At 48.7% G+C, this 16,122-nt stretch overlaps 1 protein-coding gene across 2 annotated transcripts in view; it reads left to right on the top strand.

The window, feature by feature from the left end:
* Positions 1 to 10,769, top strand: part of LOC146833322 (histone acetyltransferase p300-like) — a 303,832-nt gene extending 293,063 nt beyond the window's left edge. The window contains exons 6-10 of one of the 2 annotated variants that reach the window (XM_085601045.1): positions 1,125 to 1,290; positions 1,945 to 2,109; positions 2,505 to 2,666; positions 2,900 to 3,181; positions 9,492 to 10,769. In XM_085601045.1, the coding sequence (XP_085457171.1) occupies positions 1,125 to 1,290; positions 1,945 to 2,109; positions 2,505 to 2,666; positions 2,900 to 3,181; positions 9,492 to 9,938 (1,222 nt within the window). In that variant the 3' untranslated portion in view covers positions 9,939 to 10,769. Of the gene's footprint in view, positions 1 to 1,124; positions 1,291 to 1,944; positions 2,110 to 2,501; positions 2,667 to 2,899; positions 3,182 to 9,491 lie in introns of both variants that reach the window. The other variant, XM_085601044.1, reaches the window with a different exon arrangement.
* The last annotated feature ends 5,353 nt before the right edge of the window (positions 10,770 to 16,122 follow it).

The following is a 16,122-nucleotide window of genomic DNA, read 5'->3' as shown; positions in this document are numbered from 1 at the left end:
GTGGGCCATATGTGTGCCAGTTATGGAAACAAAGGTACAGTTTTGGTAAAGAACACATGCACTGGGAACCTGATTATCAGGAACCCAGTGCACGTTCAGTCAAAGGTGCATCAAAGTCAGGCAAAAAGCGGGTACTGCAACAGAAACCCGTTTTCTGCAGAGTGTCCCATAGCGAGTTTCTGCTACTTTGGACTACTACGCTGGAACAAGTGTCTTATGCGCTGATCAACTTCAACCCAGCCTTTCCCCAACTTCCGCCTTGAGCAAACATTACTCTTATCACCTTTTGTGTGTTTGATGTAACGCCATGAAAGGTAGAGGGTATGCCGAGACGTGGGTCCCTTGCTCACTATGCCGCTGGAATCAATCTACACCTGACTGAAAAGCACCAATAAGGGAGAAAACAATCTTTGGTTGCTTGTGTTCTGGTTCAGGAAAGACCTGGCCGGGCAGTTCAGACTGGACTGTTTTGTTGGAGCAGGGTCAAGACTGATTTGCATATGGCTCGGTCCAAACTAAGATGGTCTGTTGAGCAAAAGAGCGATGGCTTTGGAATGCTACCAAGAGATTGCCAGTGGTTAGAATTATTGCAGGCATTCTTCCTATCACTTTTATGTTTTTGAGATGCTTTTCCTATGCAGCATGTGCTGGTATTAGCTTGTGTGTTCTGAGCTACATGATAATGCTGCAATAGACTTCTGAGATCTTTGCCAGTCTGTCTTTCAGACCTAAATTTTATAATATATTTTCCAGAATTTGGACAAATGCAGTAACACACGAAGGAGCTCGTTTTAAATTTTCTGAGGAAAGTTGAGTGATATGGTTGTAGTATGAAAACCCTAAGGGGATCAGTGGCTCAAAGAAAGAAGGGATTGTACAGTCTTGGTGTTGCACTGATCCATTTCTGGACGGGATGTTTTAAAAGTATTTGTGTATCGAGTTCTTAAGCAGGGAGTGAAGAGCTGTGTGTGTGTTCACTAATTTGACCTATACTGTCACCACAGAAGGCTGAGTAGGTGAGGTAAAAACCAAAGTTAGAAGCAGTCAAATCCTCCATTGGTCTTTCTGCCATGTCTTCCTGTTAGTTTTCTGCTTGGTCAACAAGATGCAATTTTTCTCGTCAGGTACACCACCGGGCACATCTGGGCCAGCCCGTCCACTGAGGGCGGCGATGAGATCTTCCACTGTCACCCCATGGATGAGAAGTTGCCCAAGCCAAAGCGACTGCAGGAGTGGTACAAAAAGATGCTGGACAAGTGTGTGTCTGAGCGCATTGTTCATGAATACAAGGTACATACATATTGAGTTGATTTAAGGCTGGTGCTGAACTTGTGTGTTTCTGATAACATAGTCTGTGTAAGGTTTGTCTTGTGTGCTTACTTGCATCCTTCTCTAGAGTATTTCTTCGGGCAACAGCATTGCTGCAGATTACCTCCAATGCTTTCTGTGGTTCTTTCTGGTTCAGCATGGCTGCTGGGACCTTTGCTGGCAGTTCCTATCTTATTGATGCTGGTGTCCTGAGTGCTGTTCAATTTTTTTTTATTTTTAGTGTTCATTATAACAGCAAACTGTGTCATGCCTTTGGTGACATTTTGTTAAATAAGCTGTTGCTTCAGCGTGGCCATTTAGGGTTCTATGGACATGTCACATCTTTAAGATGCATCTTAGTCCTGCTGGTGCGCAAAGTATAGTGTCACTCTTATCAGTACTTTCTAAATGCAGTTGAACACAGACTCAAGGAGGTTTGCTACTGCAGTCAGAGGCTTCTACTTTGCGGTTATACAAACGGAACATTTTGAGGGAAGTAGAGGCACTGTCCTTGCGCGAAACTAGGGTAACAACCGTTTTTTGGTGCTAACCGCTGTGCACAGAGCAAATTGCTATTGTTGATCATGTCTGACATCCCAGCCTGCTTTTGACAGCATGTACCGTTTCTCTTGCCAGGATGTGTTCAGACAAGCAACTGAGGACCGCCTGACTAGTGCTAACGAGCTTCCATACTTCGAAAGGGACTTCTGGCCCAATGTGTTTGAGGAGAGCATCAATGAGTTGGAACAGGAGGAGGAAGAGCGTACACAGGAGCAGAACACCAGCATTGATAGTATTGATGTAAGAGGCGGAGCCAGTGGTGTGGCCCAAAAGTGCATTTAGAAGGCGGTACGGGCACAGGAGACAATGGTCATTGGGGTTACACACTATTGGGGATGCAGGGGGTGATGTTGAAGCAATTAAGGAGCATTGGAGGTGATGTTGGTGTGCTTGGAATTAAATTGGGCCAGCGAGAGGGTGGGGTGCTCAAGATTAATTTGGGCTATTGAGGTGAGGTTGGGGTGCTGGCAGTGTTGTGAAGTAGTTTGGCTCTGGAGATAACAGTGTTTGGTTGAGTTTGCTCTCTCCTAGCTACTGTAGTCAACAAGCTCAAATGGGTTTAAAACACTTTTTTTGCCGAAGTGCTATTGAATTGCATTCAATCATGTAAATCCTTTTTTCATGCGGCTCAGCAGGTGATGCAGGGCGACAGTAAGAATGCTAAGAAAGAGCACAACAAGAAGACAAGTGAGGACAAAAGTAGCCTCAGCCAAGGCAACATAAAGAAGCCATGGAGGCCTAACGTGTCCAGCGACCTGTCCCAGAAGCTGTACGCCACCATGAAGAAGCACAAGGAGGTGAGAATGCACTCTCCTGCTAGATGAGCCTGTACTACTAGCCTGACCTGCTAGCTACATAGACTGTCTTCCATTATTTACCAGTGGTACCCGCTTGTTCCCTGCATTGCCAGTAATGTCTGTGCAATGCCAGTAATACCAACTCTTTAGTCTAAGTTTTTTGCTCATATTTGACCCATGCTGCTCCTGCTGTAAGTTTCATATTTGCATACTTGTTGTCATGTTTGTTGCAGGTTTTCTTCGTGATTTGTCTGATTGCTGGCCCCACTACTAACTCTCTGCCACCAATAGTGAAGCCAGATCCCCTGATGCTCTGCGACCAAATGAAAGGTCGGGATGCCTTCCTCACCCTGTTCCGTGACCAGCTCCTGGAGTTCTCTTCCCTGCGTCAAGCAAAGTGGCCCACCATGTGCATGCTGGTGGAACTGCACCCACAGAGCCAGGATCGTGTTTTGTACACATGCAATGAGTGCAAACACCATGTGGATACATGCTGGCACTGTACGGTCTGCGAGGTAAGTGTCTTGCCAGTCTGCTCATTCTGTCTCCCACCAGTGAGTGCTGGTATTATGGGATCTGGTGATGTAAGTCATGGTGGTCTATGTTGCCCTCCAATCCTATCTGCACCTTCAGTGGGGGAAGTCATGCTTGTATTTGCTCTCCCTCCTTTCCCCAGGCCTTTCAATTAGTTCATAAACAGTACAGGATTTGCAAAATCTGTGCAATAATGTCCCTTATATGTACTCTCCCTCCAATATTGACTTAAGCACGATCTGAGGTACGTAGCATGTCTTTTTCTGTTATCACTCTTGTAACTTGTCCAGTTACTCCACAGCCTTTGAGGTAAGGTGTATAGTATCACGCGGCGGTTCAGACTATTAACCAATCTGCTGTTAGACCTGTAGCCACTTCAGTGAAAAGAATGGATGCTGTTGCCCTGCACATACTCTGATTAGCACCTTAATACACTGATACTGCCCCTTCTGGTTACCTTTACTCTGTACCACCACTAAACAGTTTAGTTGTGCTGTTGTTCCCCTCTACTCTTCCCCGCTTTTATGAATTCTTCTGTCCCTCACTTTAATTCATTGGGACTGTTTCTTCTGCATACCTTGTCTGCCATTACTGGTTTCCCATGGTCCTTCAGTTGCTCTGCCCGTTCTACTTTCTCTTGCTTCCTTTGCCCATTGGGTTCCCTCTCTGAAGTATTACATGTTCTGTCGCCATTCTGAGCACCACCTATTATGCACCCTCTCTGGTACTTCCTGTCCTGCTCTCTATTGTATGGACTTTCCTGTACCACTCCCCTTTGTCACCCTGCCTATTCTGCCTCCCTACTGGCTGGCTTTGACCAGTCTCTATCTTGCATTGTATCTGATAGAGACATGTAGCTGCAGATTTCTTACCTTTGAATTTCCCAGGCGTCAGGCTGGATCTGGAAACATTTGCTGAGCAATACCCCTTGCGCGTGCCATCAAGTGGCTCCATTTGGCTCTGCGTGACGGCGTCTGTTATGACATCGCAGTACCTATATAGACGGCACCCAGGCGCGCCGACGTTGGTTCTTTTCTTTCTGCGCCAGTTAAGGGCCGATCCAGAAAGAGCTACCGCCCTGTCATTTTTTGACAGGTTTTTTCTCAGCTTTTTGTCGACTTCCAAGACTTTTTCCATCGTGTGCGAAAGGATGTCATCGAGAGACAGGATTTAAGCCTTGCGGGGCCTGTCCCTGCACAATGTCGTTCACCGATCCTCACCTTTTCTGCCTCTGGTGTCTCGAATGCGGCCACGATCCGAACTTGTGCTCAGGCTGTCGTGCCATGGCTCCTAAAACTTTCCTTGTGAGCCGACACCGTCAAGCAAGACTCCGTGGAGGTCCCGGTCCCGAGGTCGCCAGACCGCTCTCGGAGCCCAAAGTCCTCTTCATCCCACTCGAGGTCGTCGGGACACTCTGGGAAGAGGCAGAATTCCAAGCAGACTTCATCTTCACCTCGACTGTCATCTGTCGACGAAGAAGGTACGTACCGCTAACACTCTAGGCACGGTGAAACCAGGGTCGACTTCACGCCTCCCTCCTTTTCCAGGAGTCGGAGCGACACCTGCTCAAATCAAGGAGTTCTACGAGGCCATGCGCCGCTCATTTGAGCTTTCAGGCCCTGCGGGGCCAGAAGGGTCCCCGTCGGATTCAGCACAATCTGGGTCGACCCCTGGTCGTGCCACCGCAACCTCCTCTGGAATCAGACACGAAGTCAGTGCCTGCAGCAGCGCCGATACCCATTGGCGGTGCCAGCCCCATCCTTATCCCCGAGGACACGGAGTCGGAATGGTGTCGGTCGATGCAGATTCTGACGTCGATTGAACGAAGGGGTTTTATGTGGCTGCCTGAACACTTTGTGGCTATGTTAGACTCGCAAGAAGAATGAAAGGTGTCTTTAGGCCCTCTGGAACACCAGGATGACTCTGCAGAGCAGGTGGACTGGTATGGGGAACTTGGAGAAGCCAGTGGACTGCACACTTCTCAGATACTGCCTTGCTCTCTCCGCCAATTGTGGCAACAGAGGCGGGGGCATCTTATGCCCTGGTGGTTAAGAGGGCAGCCGAGGTCCTGGGACTGGAGCTGCTCTCAGTGGAGGTTAGGACTAATCTCCTGACTAAAGTGCTTCAGCCTGGGGCTTCCATCTTAGAACCCCTTTTGCCCTTTAGTGAAGCGCTTACTGATGTCTTTCTAGGCACATGGTCCAAGCATAGCACAGGGGCTCCTGTGAATAGGACAATCGCCCGCCGCCATTGCCCAGCTCCGGGTGACCCAAAGTTCCTCCGCCAAAACCCCACCCTAGAAAGCTTGGTGCTGCAGGCCTCCACGTCACTGTGCGCGTTCCCTTCCGCTCCTCCGGATAGGGAATCCAAGAGGCTGAATTCATTGGGGAAGAAAAAAAATTCTTCGTCCAGCCTGACATTGCTCCCTTTGGAAGACAGTTGCACAAGTGCTGCCACAAGTCCTGGGGGAGGCCCGGAAGACGGTTGCGCAAGTGTGGCCACAAGTCCTGGAGGGGAGGGGCAGGTTGTGTTTTCTCGGGCAGTTAAGGATGGGAGAGATGCAGCAAATTTCACCCTAAGGTGTCGCCTTGATGCGACTGATTCGCTGGGCAGATCAATTTCCACGACAGTGGCCTTGAGACGCCACGCCTGACTTAGGACAACAGGCTTCTCGGGTGTTGTCCAGGCAAACCTGTTGGATATGCCCTTTGATGGAACCCTTTGGGGCAAAAGGCAGATTCGGCCCTAGTGACGTACAAGGACTCTCGAGCTACAGCCAGATCCTTGGGCCTCTCTTCTACTCCTTGTGGCCAGTCTAACTTTCACCCCTTGCGTGGCAACGGAATTTGTTTTTAGCCACGTCAGCCCTATCCCAGCCACCGTCCTGCACAAGCTTCTCAAACCGGGCGGGGACGTGGTTCATTCCGGCCTCGGAATGAAAACCAGAAGTCATCGGCCACCCTGCCCTCGGCAGCCGCAGCCTCCAAGCACTCCTAGTCTGACTGCAAGACCACACCACTCCAGTTAGCGGGGAAATACATCATCCTCTCCCCCTCTGGAGGTCCATAACATCGAACAAGTGGGTCTTACAGATCATTCAGGAGGGCTGTTCTCTGTTTTCCTTTCTTTTCCTCCTCCCATTCTGCCAATTCAGGGATGGCCGACGGAGGATCATTTAAAATTGCTCCAGGAGGAAGTTACAGCGCTCTTGTCCAAGGGAGTTATAGAAAGGGTCCCAGACTCAGAAGTAGGCAGTGTCTGTTATGTCCGCTACTTTCTGTCTCCGAAGAAGAACAAAGGGTTGCGGCCCAATTTAGATCTTTGGATCGCCAATCTCTTCCTCAAGAAGGAGAAATTCTAGCTCAGTCTTGTCTGCCCTAGACCTAGAAGACTGGATGGTAGCATTGGACTTGCTGGAGGCATATTTTCACATCCCCATCCTGCCAGGGTACACGCTTTACCTGTGGTTCAAGGTAGGCCGCAAGCACTTTCAGTTTACCATGTTCCCCTTCGGGTGTTCACCAAGGTGATGGCAGTGGTCGCAGCTCATCTGCGCAGGTTAGGGGTGTCAATCTTCCCCCTACCTTGACGACTGGCTGTTGAAGGCGTCCTCGCCCCACCTTCAGACTCCGGAGACCCTCCTGCATTCGCTGGGGTTCTCTATAAATCTGCCAAAGTCCCACCTGACTCCTTCTCAGACGCTTCCTTTCATCAGAGCTGTTCTGGATGCAGTGCAGTTTCGGGTCTATGCTCCCGAGCAGCAAATCCAAGATATTCAGGTTATGATACAGATGTTTCAGCCTCTGTTGGATGTCGGTGAGTCTGACTGTGAGGCGGTTGGGCCTCATAGCCTCCTGCACCCTGTTGGTAAAGCATGGCAGGTGGCGTATGGGAAAATATGACTCGTTACTACGCGAGTCAAAACATCGCGTGGCATTACACCGCGGATGTTACAACGACCGCGTTGTTACCATGCAATGCCATTACTACGCAAGTCATTACATCGACTTGCAGTAGATGGCACACTGACATTAGAAATATATAATTTACTATTCCAACTCCAGCCTACGCAACAGTAGGGAAGGTGTTGTAATAGTAAACTATACTATTCCTAATGTTAGCGTGCCATCTACTGCAGGTCATTGTAATGACTTGCGTAGTAATGGCATTGCGTGCGAACAACGCGGTCGCTGTAACGACCGCGTTGTAATGGCAGCACGGTGTAATCACTGCGATGTAAAGATCGTTTCCCGGCGTATGAGGGCTCTGCAGTGGGACTTGAAGTTCCAGTGGGCACAGCATCAGGGAACTCTCAACGCTGTAGTTCAAATCTCAGAAGAAACTGCGAAAGGTCTGAAGTGGTTGTTGATGAACCATGATTGGGTCAACGGCAGACTCCTCTGCTTTCCCCAACCAGATCTCACAGACGTGTCACTTCTGGGATGGGGAGGCCATCTGGGAGAGTTGAAGATCAGGGGACACTGGTCTCCAGCGGATTCGGGTCTCCACATAAATTTGTTGGAGCTCTGAGCAATTCGATTGGCATTGAAAACATTTCTTCCCTCTGTCAAGGGGAAGTTAGTGCAGGTGTTCATGGACAATACCACCGCCATGTGGTACTGCAACAAATAGGGCGGGGTGGGGTCGTTGATCCTTTGTTGGGAGGCCCTGCGTCTCTGGACATAGCTGGAACAGCAGAGCATAACCCTGGTGGTTCAACACCTGGCAGGTTCTCTGAGCGCCAGGGTGGAAAAACTCAGCTGTTGATGCCTAGCGGATCACGAATGATGTCTCCAATTGGAGGTTTCACAAGCTCTTTCAGCAGTGGGGTGAGCCTTGGTTAGATTTGTTCGCCTCAGATGAGAACTCGCTGTGTCAGCAGCACTGCGTACTGGAGTTTCGCAGGTGGCTATCGCAGGGTGACACTTTTCATCGCGAGTGGAGCTGACGCCTGCTGTACGCCTTTCCCCCCATAATACTCCTGCCCACGGTTCTGAAGAGGATCAGGAGCGACCGGGCCCAAATCATTCTTGTGGCTCCGGACTGGGTGAGAAGAGTCTAGGATTAAGAGCTTCTGAAAACGAGCATCGATCCTCCGATCAGGCTGCCCCTTCGGGAGGATCTTCTGTCGCAGCAGCAGGGGAGGGTTCTCCACCCGAATCTGTCAACTCTGCGCCTCCATGCATGAAGATTGAGCAGCGGCAGTTGATGGCTTTTGACCTTCCTCCCGAAGTATGTAACATCATTTTGGCAGCCAGGCGGCCTTCCACTAAGACCGTATACGCCTGCTGTTGCACCCAGGCTTCTTTTTTACCAAAGGTCGTGACCCCATTCCATCCTGATCAATCCATCACATTGCCCACCTTCTTTGCTCCCCCCTCATCCCTCTAAAGAGGAGCGTCTCCACCGACTGGACCGAAAAAGAGCATTGTCGTTCTATCTTGACATCAGAAAAGAGTCCTGGGTGGATGACTAACTCTTTGTGGGGTGCTTGGGAGCTAAGAAGGGAAGGGCAGTGCAGAAAAGCAAAGAAGCAGCCCCCTGAGGGATTGAGGGCCTATTCCACCAGTGGAAAGGCTGCGACTAGGGCCTTGGCTTGGGGTGTCCTAGTCCTGGAAATCTGTCAGGTGGCAACGTGGGCATCTTTGCACAATTTTGCCAAACACTACTGCCTGGACAGTCAGGTCTTCCGGGACGGGCATTTTGCCTGTTCGGTCCTGCAGTACTTCCTAGTGTAGGAGTTGGTCCGCAACCCACCGCCTGGATGGTATGGCTTGGGTATCTAATTCAAAGGTAAGGAATATGCAACTAGAAGTCTCTATCAGATGAACAAGTTACCTTCTGTAACTCATTATCTGGTAGAGGCTCTATCTGGCTGCAGATTCCTTACAGTCCCACCCTTGCCGCCCCGCTTTGCGGACTAATATTGTAGGGCTAACGAGTACGTCACTTACTTCGTAGCTCTGCTCTTCTGGCGTGGAAAAAAACCAAAAGTACTGACGTCCACGTGCCTAGGTGGTGCCTATATAGGTACCGCAACGTCATAACCGACGCTAACGACGATGTCACACTGAGCCAAATGGAGCCACCCGACAGCACGCGCAAGGGGTATTGCTCAGCAAAAGTTTCTGGATCCAGCCTGATGCCTGGGAAATTCAAAAGTAAGGAATTTGTAGCAAGATAGTCTCTACCAAATAATGCATTACCTAAGGTAAATAACTTGTTCATAACATTCCCTCTTTTTCGCAAGCATTGCTACTACTCTACTCACGTACCTGTTGTTTCTTACAGGACTACAACCTGTGTATCTCCTGCTACAAAACTAAGATTCACGAGCACAAGATGGAAAAGCTCGGCCTTTCCCTGGATGATGAAAACAACAACCAGCAGGCAAATGCAGCACAGGCCCCTGGCGACTTCCGCCGCAACAGCATCCAGCGCTGCATCCAATCACTGGTGCATGCCTGTAAGTGCAGCAATGACAATTGTTCACTGCTGTCCTGTCAAAAGATGAAGCGTGTGATACAGCACACTAAAGACTGCAAGCTGAAGGCAAATCTTAGCTGCCTCATCTGCAAAGAATTAATGGCACTTTGCTGCTTTCACGCCAAGCACTGCAAGGTGGACCAGTGCCCGGTGCCCTTCTGCTTAAACATCAAACAAAAGCTTCAGCAGCAACAGCTACTGCAGCGTTTGCAGCAGGCTCAGATTCTCCGCCGGAGAATGGCCAACATGTAGAGGACAGACATCCGTGGGCAGCATCCACAACAGAGCTTACCATTCCCCACGTCCGCTAGACTGTTGTGTCTTAGTTAGGCCCATGCAATAACGCTGTACGTTATCTTTACATTGTCTTCTTTTACAATAACCTTTGCCGTTTTTTGCACATAGCTGCATGCGTGGCAATGTTGGGTTAGTTGCTCTGAAACTGCTTTGCAAACACAATTAGCTTCGTCTAACATTATCAGGACTCCTTGAACACTGCGTACAAGGCCTCGCACTCAATATACAAATGTCGGTCTATTTGTCATTCATGAGGCGACATGACTATCTGCAAGACCATAACAAATGCTGGTTTGTACGTATCCTGCAGTGATGCTTTTTATTATAAATAAACAAGCAATTTCTGGTAGTCAGGCAGAGGAGAGACTCCTGCTGACACCGTGAGGACCCTGCAAACTGATCCTTAGCCTAACAGCTACTTAACATCTCCATGAGGGGTGTCCAGTTCATAACCAACACAGGTTCCTTCATTCTCTCTCACCAGCTAATGGGGTGGATCATCCAGTAAGAAGATTCTTGGTGTTAAACATACACTTGCCCTAGACATTTAGGTTAGGGACTGCATAGTGGGGGTACACAAATATCAAATACTGTTTTCTATGCCTTCATATATATATATATATATATTGTCTCAGCACTATGGTGGAACTATTTCTGCTGTTCACTATTTTGATGCTTACTATTTTAATGCTTGTAATCACTTTCATATGCTTCTGCCTATTGATTATTGCAGCACATGTACTTTATACAAGGATAACATTGGTTCAATAAATATTGAAGAACTTCCCTGAGTATTCATTGTATATTTTCTCTGAGAACGAAAGTGCACGAGTGACTAGGCAAAAGGGTTCTAGATCTGTTACCACGATCCCTGAGGGGTCAGGGTTGTCATGTTCAGTGGTTGCCAGAAACCATTCTCTTCCTGTCTAGGTTAGGGGGGTTTACAGTGGCACTGTGTGCTAGCCATTGGACAACGTATCCTGCGGGGTGCATAGAATCAGCCAGGCACTATCCCCAAAGTTTATGTAGTCCACAAACGTGCAGTTCCTAGTGCAGTGGAAACTACATGACAGGGACTGCAACTCCCATGGGCCAGCAGCCTACAATGCCACAGACTCTGCAGCCAGTCTCCTCCCCAACCCCTGCCAGTATCGCAGCGACACTGCCTCATACCATGCCTTCCTATGCTATGCAGAGAACTCTTGGGAGATCTCTAATCTAAGTGTAGGCGGGTTGCCGCCTGCCTTGTGAAAACACTGAGCGACTGTAAAGCAGCTGCTCCTTTTTTTCACAAAATGCGCTGCCCTCATGGAAGCGTGAGTTTGCGGCTGCCCAAGGGGCAGCGCATTCATCAGAATAGGGCGCATTTTAAAAGGTGCGCCCAGCCAAACAATGAAATTGCGCCTTGTATGTAATGCGGCCCCAGATGTCAAACATGAACACCATGGCACCAGTTGGCATGAATCCGGCACAGCCACCCCGGCGGGCCTGTGCATGTCGACCAAGGAAGGCCGCACAGGCAATGATGCAGCAACAGCCAGAACAGAAGGCGCAATGGTTGATGGGAGGGCTATTGCAGCCCCAGCAGATGCCACAGGGCATGCAACGATTTTCCATGATGGTGCCTCCTCAGGGGCAGTCGTTGAACATGTCCCCACAGCAGTGTATGGGTCCTGGGACGGGCCAGCCAAAGCCTGGTTTTGCAGCGTGAATCCTTCTCTGGATTCACATGCTGTGCATCATTCCGCCATCTAGTGGTTTGTTCCGGAATAGTCTTTTTTTTTCTTTTTTTTCCTCTTGTTTTGGTCAGTGTTGATCACCATTTGGTGCCAGGTACGTCCCCTGTGTGACGTCAGACGGTATCCTGGAGGTCGACTTGCGTGGTGGCCATCTTCAGTTTATTTTTTCCACTGTTGGGTCCGGAAGCAAGACTGGAAGCTTCAAAGAAAGTTTTGTTTTTTCCCAAAAAAAGGCAGGAGTAGAGCGTCAGTTTGAACACCAGAGGACCACTCCGGTCCACAAATGGCGAGGTAGGGGTCATGGAGAATACCCCTTTCAAGTTCTGTCCCAAGTACCACCACAAGTACGCACAACGCGACCCACATGACGTCTGCAACCTCTGCCTGCCCGAAAATCATCAGTACAAGGACTGTGAGGTCTGCACAGCGTTCCTGGCGAAGACACTCGGGACACGCCGAAACCAAAGACAGGCCCACTACGCCACAATGTTGCAGACAACAAAGAAAACTTCCCTGAGAGACCTGGGTTTCTCTAGCGATGAGGAAGAACATGGAGCACCAGCAGAGTCGACACACGAAGGATCGGATGTCGAGATCCTAGAAGGGGACTCCGAAAAAAATCCACACCGAGAAGAAGGCAAAGGAGTCGAAAAAGAAGACGGAGAAGGTAAGACACTATAAAGATCCGTTGGAACCGAAGGGCCATGAACATAAAGCACCCAAGGCAGCCCCGACGCCAAGCAAGAAGGCGATCGAGGGTCAGCCGCAATTAAAAGAATGCAGTCTCCGGGCGTCCTCCAGAAAAAGAAAGTAAGAGGATGGATATGGTGGGGAGAAGGATGGAAAAAGAGGCAGCAACACAGTGGCGTATTTCTAACTCCAATGCCCTACTAGATATGGCCACCAACAGTGGGATGAGATTGAAGAGTTGCTGAACAAATTCTCTGAGAAGGACAAAAAGAGGGCAGGATCTATTGTCCAGGAAGGAGAGAACGTGGTTAACACCTGCCTAAAGTCAGCTTTAGATGCAGCAGATATTGCTAGTAGGCAAATGTGCACAGGAACCATCCTCAGAAGACAGGACTGCCTCAGAATTTCAGGTTCTAAACAGGAAGTTCAAACATCAATCATTAACAGACCATTCAACGGAGAAGCTCTGTTTGGCAAAGAAGTGAATGAATCCCTTCAGCAAATAAAAAAGAACTACAAAACAGCAAGGGCAATGGGGGCCCAGCAGCAAAGAGGTTCTTTTAAAAGAGGAGGTTATAATTGCAGAAAGCCCACAGGTAGAGGCACCTTTGGTCAAAGACAGCAGATGCCACACCAATCTAAGGGACATAACCCAAATCAACAAATGGGTCAACAGTCGAGCTACCAAAGTTGGCAACAACAACAAAAGCAGCCCTTTCGAGGAAGATGAAATGGGTCAAACTGACAATCACAAAAAAGGACACACTCAAGACACCAGTGGGTGGAAGAATATCCTTTTTCCACAGACAATGGGAAAGGATCACAACAGACAAATGGATATTAATTTAGGTACAATACGGATATTGCATAGAGTTAACAAAAACACCACCTTCAATCCACCAAAGACAAGAAAATTAACGAGATCAGAACAAACACTGCTAAACGCAGAGATCAAAGCACTATACCTAAAACAGGCAATAGAAAAAGTACCTTCACAAGAATGGTTCGAAGGAAACTACTCTCCAAACTTCCTATTACCCAAACAGGATCAAACTCTAAGACCAATCATGGACTTAATATTTATAAACAAGTTCATACCAACACAACGCTTCAAAATGTGTACCCTCCTAGAAATAATCCCACAAATTCAAAAGGGGGATTATTTGTCAACAATAGACCTCAAAGACACCTACTTACATATTCCTATGAACAAAAGACACAAAGTACCTAAGATTCCTGCACAACGGAACACACTACCAATTCAAGGTTCTCCCTTTCGGAATAAAATCAGCTCCAAGAGTGTTCTGATAGTGTCTAACCGCAGTGGCGGCACACATGAGAAGAGCGAGAATCCACGTCTACCCCTATCTAGATGACTGGCTCATAAGGGGACACTCAAAACAAACATGTCACAATCATGTTAAAAAACCCAATCCAAACGCTAGAAGAACTGGGTTTCTCAATAAACCACAAGAAATCTTCAACAACACCAGAAAGAGAAAAAATCTTCCTGGGAGTAAGACTGAACACAGCAAGCGCAAAGGCTTACCCCACACAAGCCAGCATACAAGCTATCCAGCACGAAACAGCCCTCTACCAGAAGGGGTCAGTCTCTGACAGTGAGGAAGGTAATGATACTAATGAGCATGATGGCATCATGTATCCCACTTATCCCCCACGCTCGCCTACACATGCACCCATTCAAGAATGGCTCACCAACAGCTGGTCTCAAGCCACAGGAAGTTGGGAGGAGCTAGTGGTTGTTACACAAAGGGTGCAAGCAGAGATACAATGGTGGGCATCCAACAACATAGAACAGGGGAGACCTTTCAGGGACCCAACTCCATCTATGACAGTCACCACGGATGCATCCCTCAACGGTTTGGGTGCACATTTCAACCAGCTGAAAGTTCATGGTCAATGGAGCGAACCGGACTCCACAAAGCACATCAACTTTTTGGAGATGAAAACTGTCTTTCTGGCACTCAAGGCATTCCAGAAACCGATTCAGGGGAAAACCATGTTAATTCAAACTGACAATACGACAACAATGTGCTACCTAAACAAACAGGGCGGAACAAGGTATTTTCCCCTGAGCAAACTTATACAGGATCTGTCAATGGGCGATAATTTAAAAAATCAACCTACACACAGTACATCTACCAGGAGTAGACAACATTACAGCGGACCAACTAAGCAGACAAACCAGCTGCTCCCATGGATAGGAGTTGAAGCAGAAGACAGTACAGTATCTATTCAACATCTGGGGTACACCAGCGATAGATCTGTTTACAACAATGCAGAACAAGAAATGCCAATGCTTGTCCTTGAGGTTTCCACACCGCCTATCAAAGGGAAATGCACTTTCACTCAATTTGTCACAGACATTTGCTTACGCCTTTCCACCAATACCCCTGATGCAAAGAGTGTTACAAAAAGCAAAAAGTCCAGGAACAAATATGATTCTTATTGCCCCTCAATGGGCTAGGCAAACAGGGTACTCAACCCTCCTAGAACTATCCAGGGGAGAAATGGTCAAGATCAAAGCAGAAAAAGACATGCTAACAATGCAGCAGGGCCAGATTTATTACCCGGAACCAGCGACGCAACAGCTAGCAGCTTGGTACCAGAGTACATAGAATTTGGGCACCTCAATCTGCCTCTGCGAACCATGGAAAAGAAGCAAGAAATCAGTCAAGAAAATTCTATACAGCAAAATGTAAGCGATATACCACATTGTGCACCACTAACAACAAAATCGGTTCAATCAATACACAAGAAACAGTTAGTTCGAGGCATATGAGCTACAGATTACACACTTTTGCATAGATCGCCATCTGGTGTTGGGCCCGGATGTTTGCAGTTTGTTTTTCCTCTTGGAAAGTCTTTGGAAGTCACGAGGTCGGTGACTCCTCCCTTGGTTCGTATTGCGCATGGGCTTCGGCTCCATCCTCAGATTGTTTTTTTCCGCCATCGGGCTCGGATGTAATACTTCGCGCTCCGGTTCCGAAAATTCCAGTTCGACGATCGAAGCGGAATCCTCGCTCATCGCGGTATTGTTCAGATCCAGATCTCCTCAATCACCTTTTCTTCGACACATCTTCGATTCCAGTTGTCGACGGCGGCCTTCGGGCCTATCCAAGCTCCGGTCCCGGCTGATGGAAAGAACTCCATTCAAGAAGTGCCCTCGATGTGGGTCCAAATTCCCCCACACCGATCTTCATGTGGTGTGCAACTTCTGCCCCTCCCCTGAACACGAGGCTCGAGACTGTCCCGCCTGCAAGTCTTTTAGATCGAAAAAGACTATTCGAGATCGAAGGGCCAGACGAAACATGGCGCACTCCTCGACCTCCGTTCCAGTCGACATCTTCAGGGACGACGTCGAAGCTCCGGGACAGCAGCACACCGAAGAGGACCTAGTCAGTGCTTCCGAAGCCGACGACTCGGATATAGAGGACATCACCCCGGCGCAGAGGGTCGTGAGTACTATACCCCCTCCCACACCCGCGCCGACACCCAAAAAGGCTTCGGTCACGCCTTCGCCTCCGGGCCTAGGCAAGACCAAAGACACTGCTTAAAACACCCCACCTTCGGGCCCGGTGAAGAAGCCTAATAAGCCTTCCGGCGGCTCGGGCTCGAGCCAGCCTGCCAGCGGTGCCGATAAACACACTTCGGCACCGAAAAAGAGACCGGCCTCTACCTCGACACCG

The sequence above is a fragment of the Triturus cristatus genome, chromosome 4_2, assembly GCF_964204655.1.
Source record: "Triturus cristatus chromosome 4_2, aTriCri1.1, whole genome shotgun sequence".
Classification (NCBI taxonomy): Eukaryota; Metazoa; Chordata; class Amphibia; order Caudata; family Salamandridae; genus Triturus; species Triturus cristatus.
This window is presented reverse-complemented; position numbering and strand designations above follow the sequence as displayed.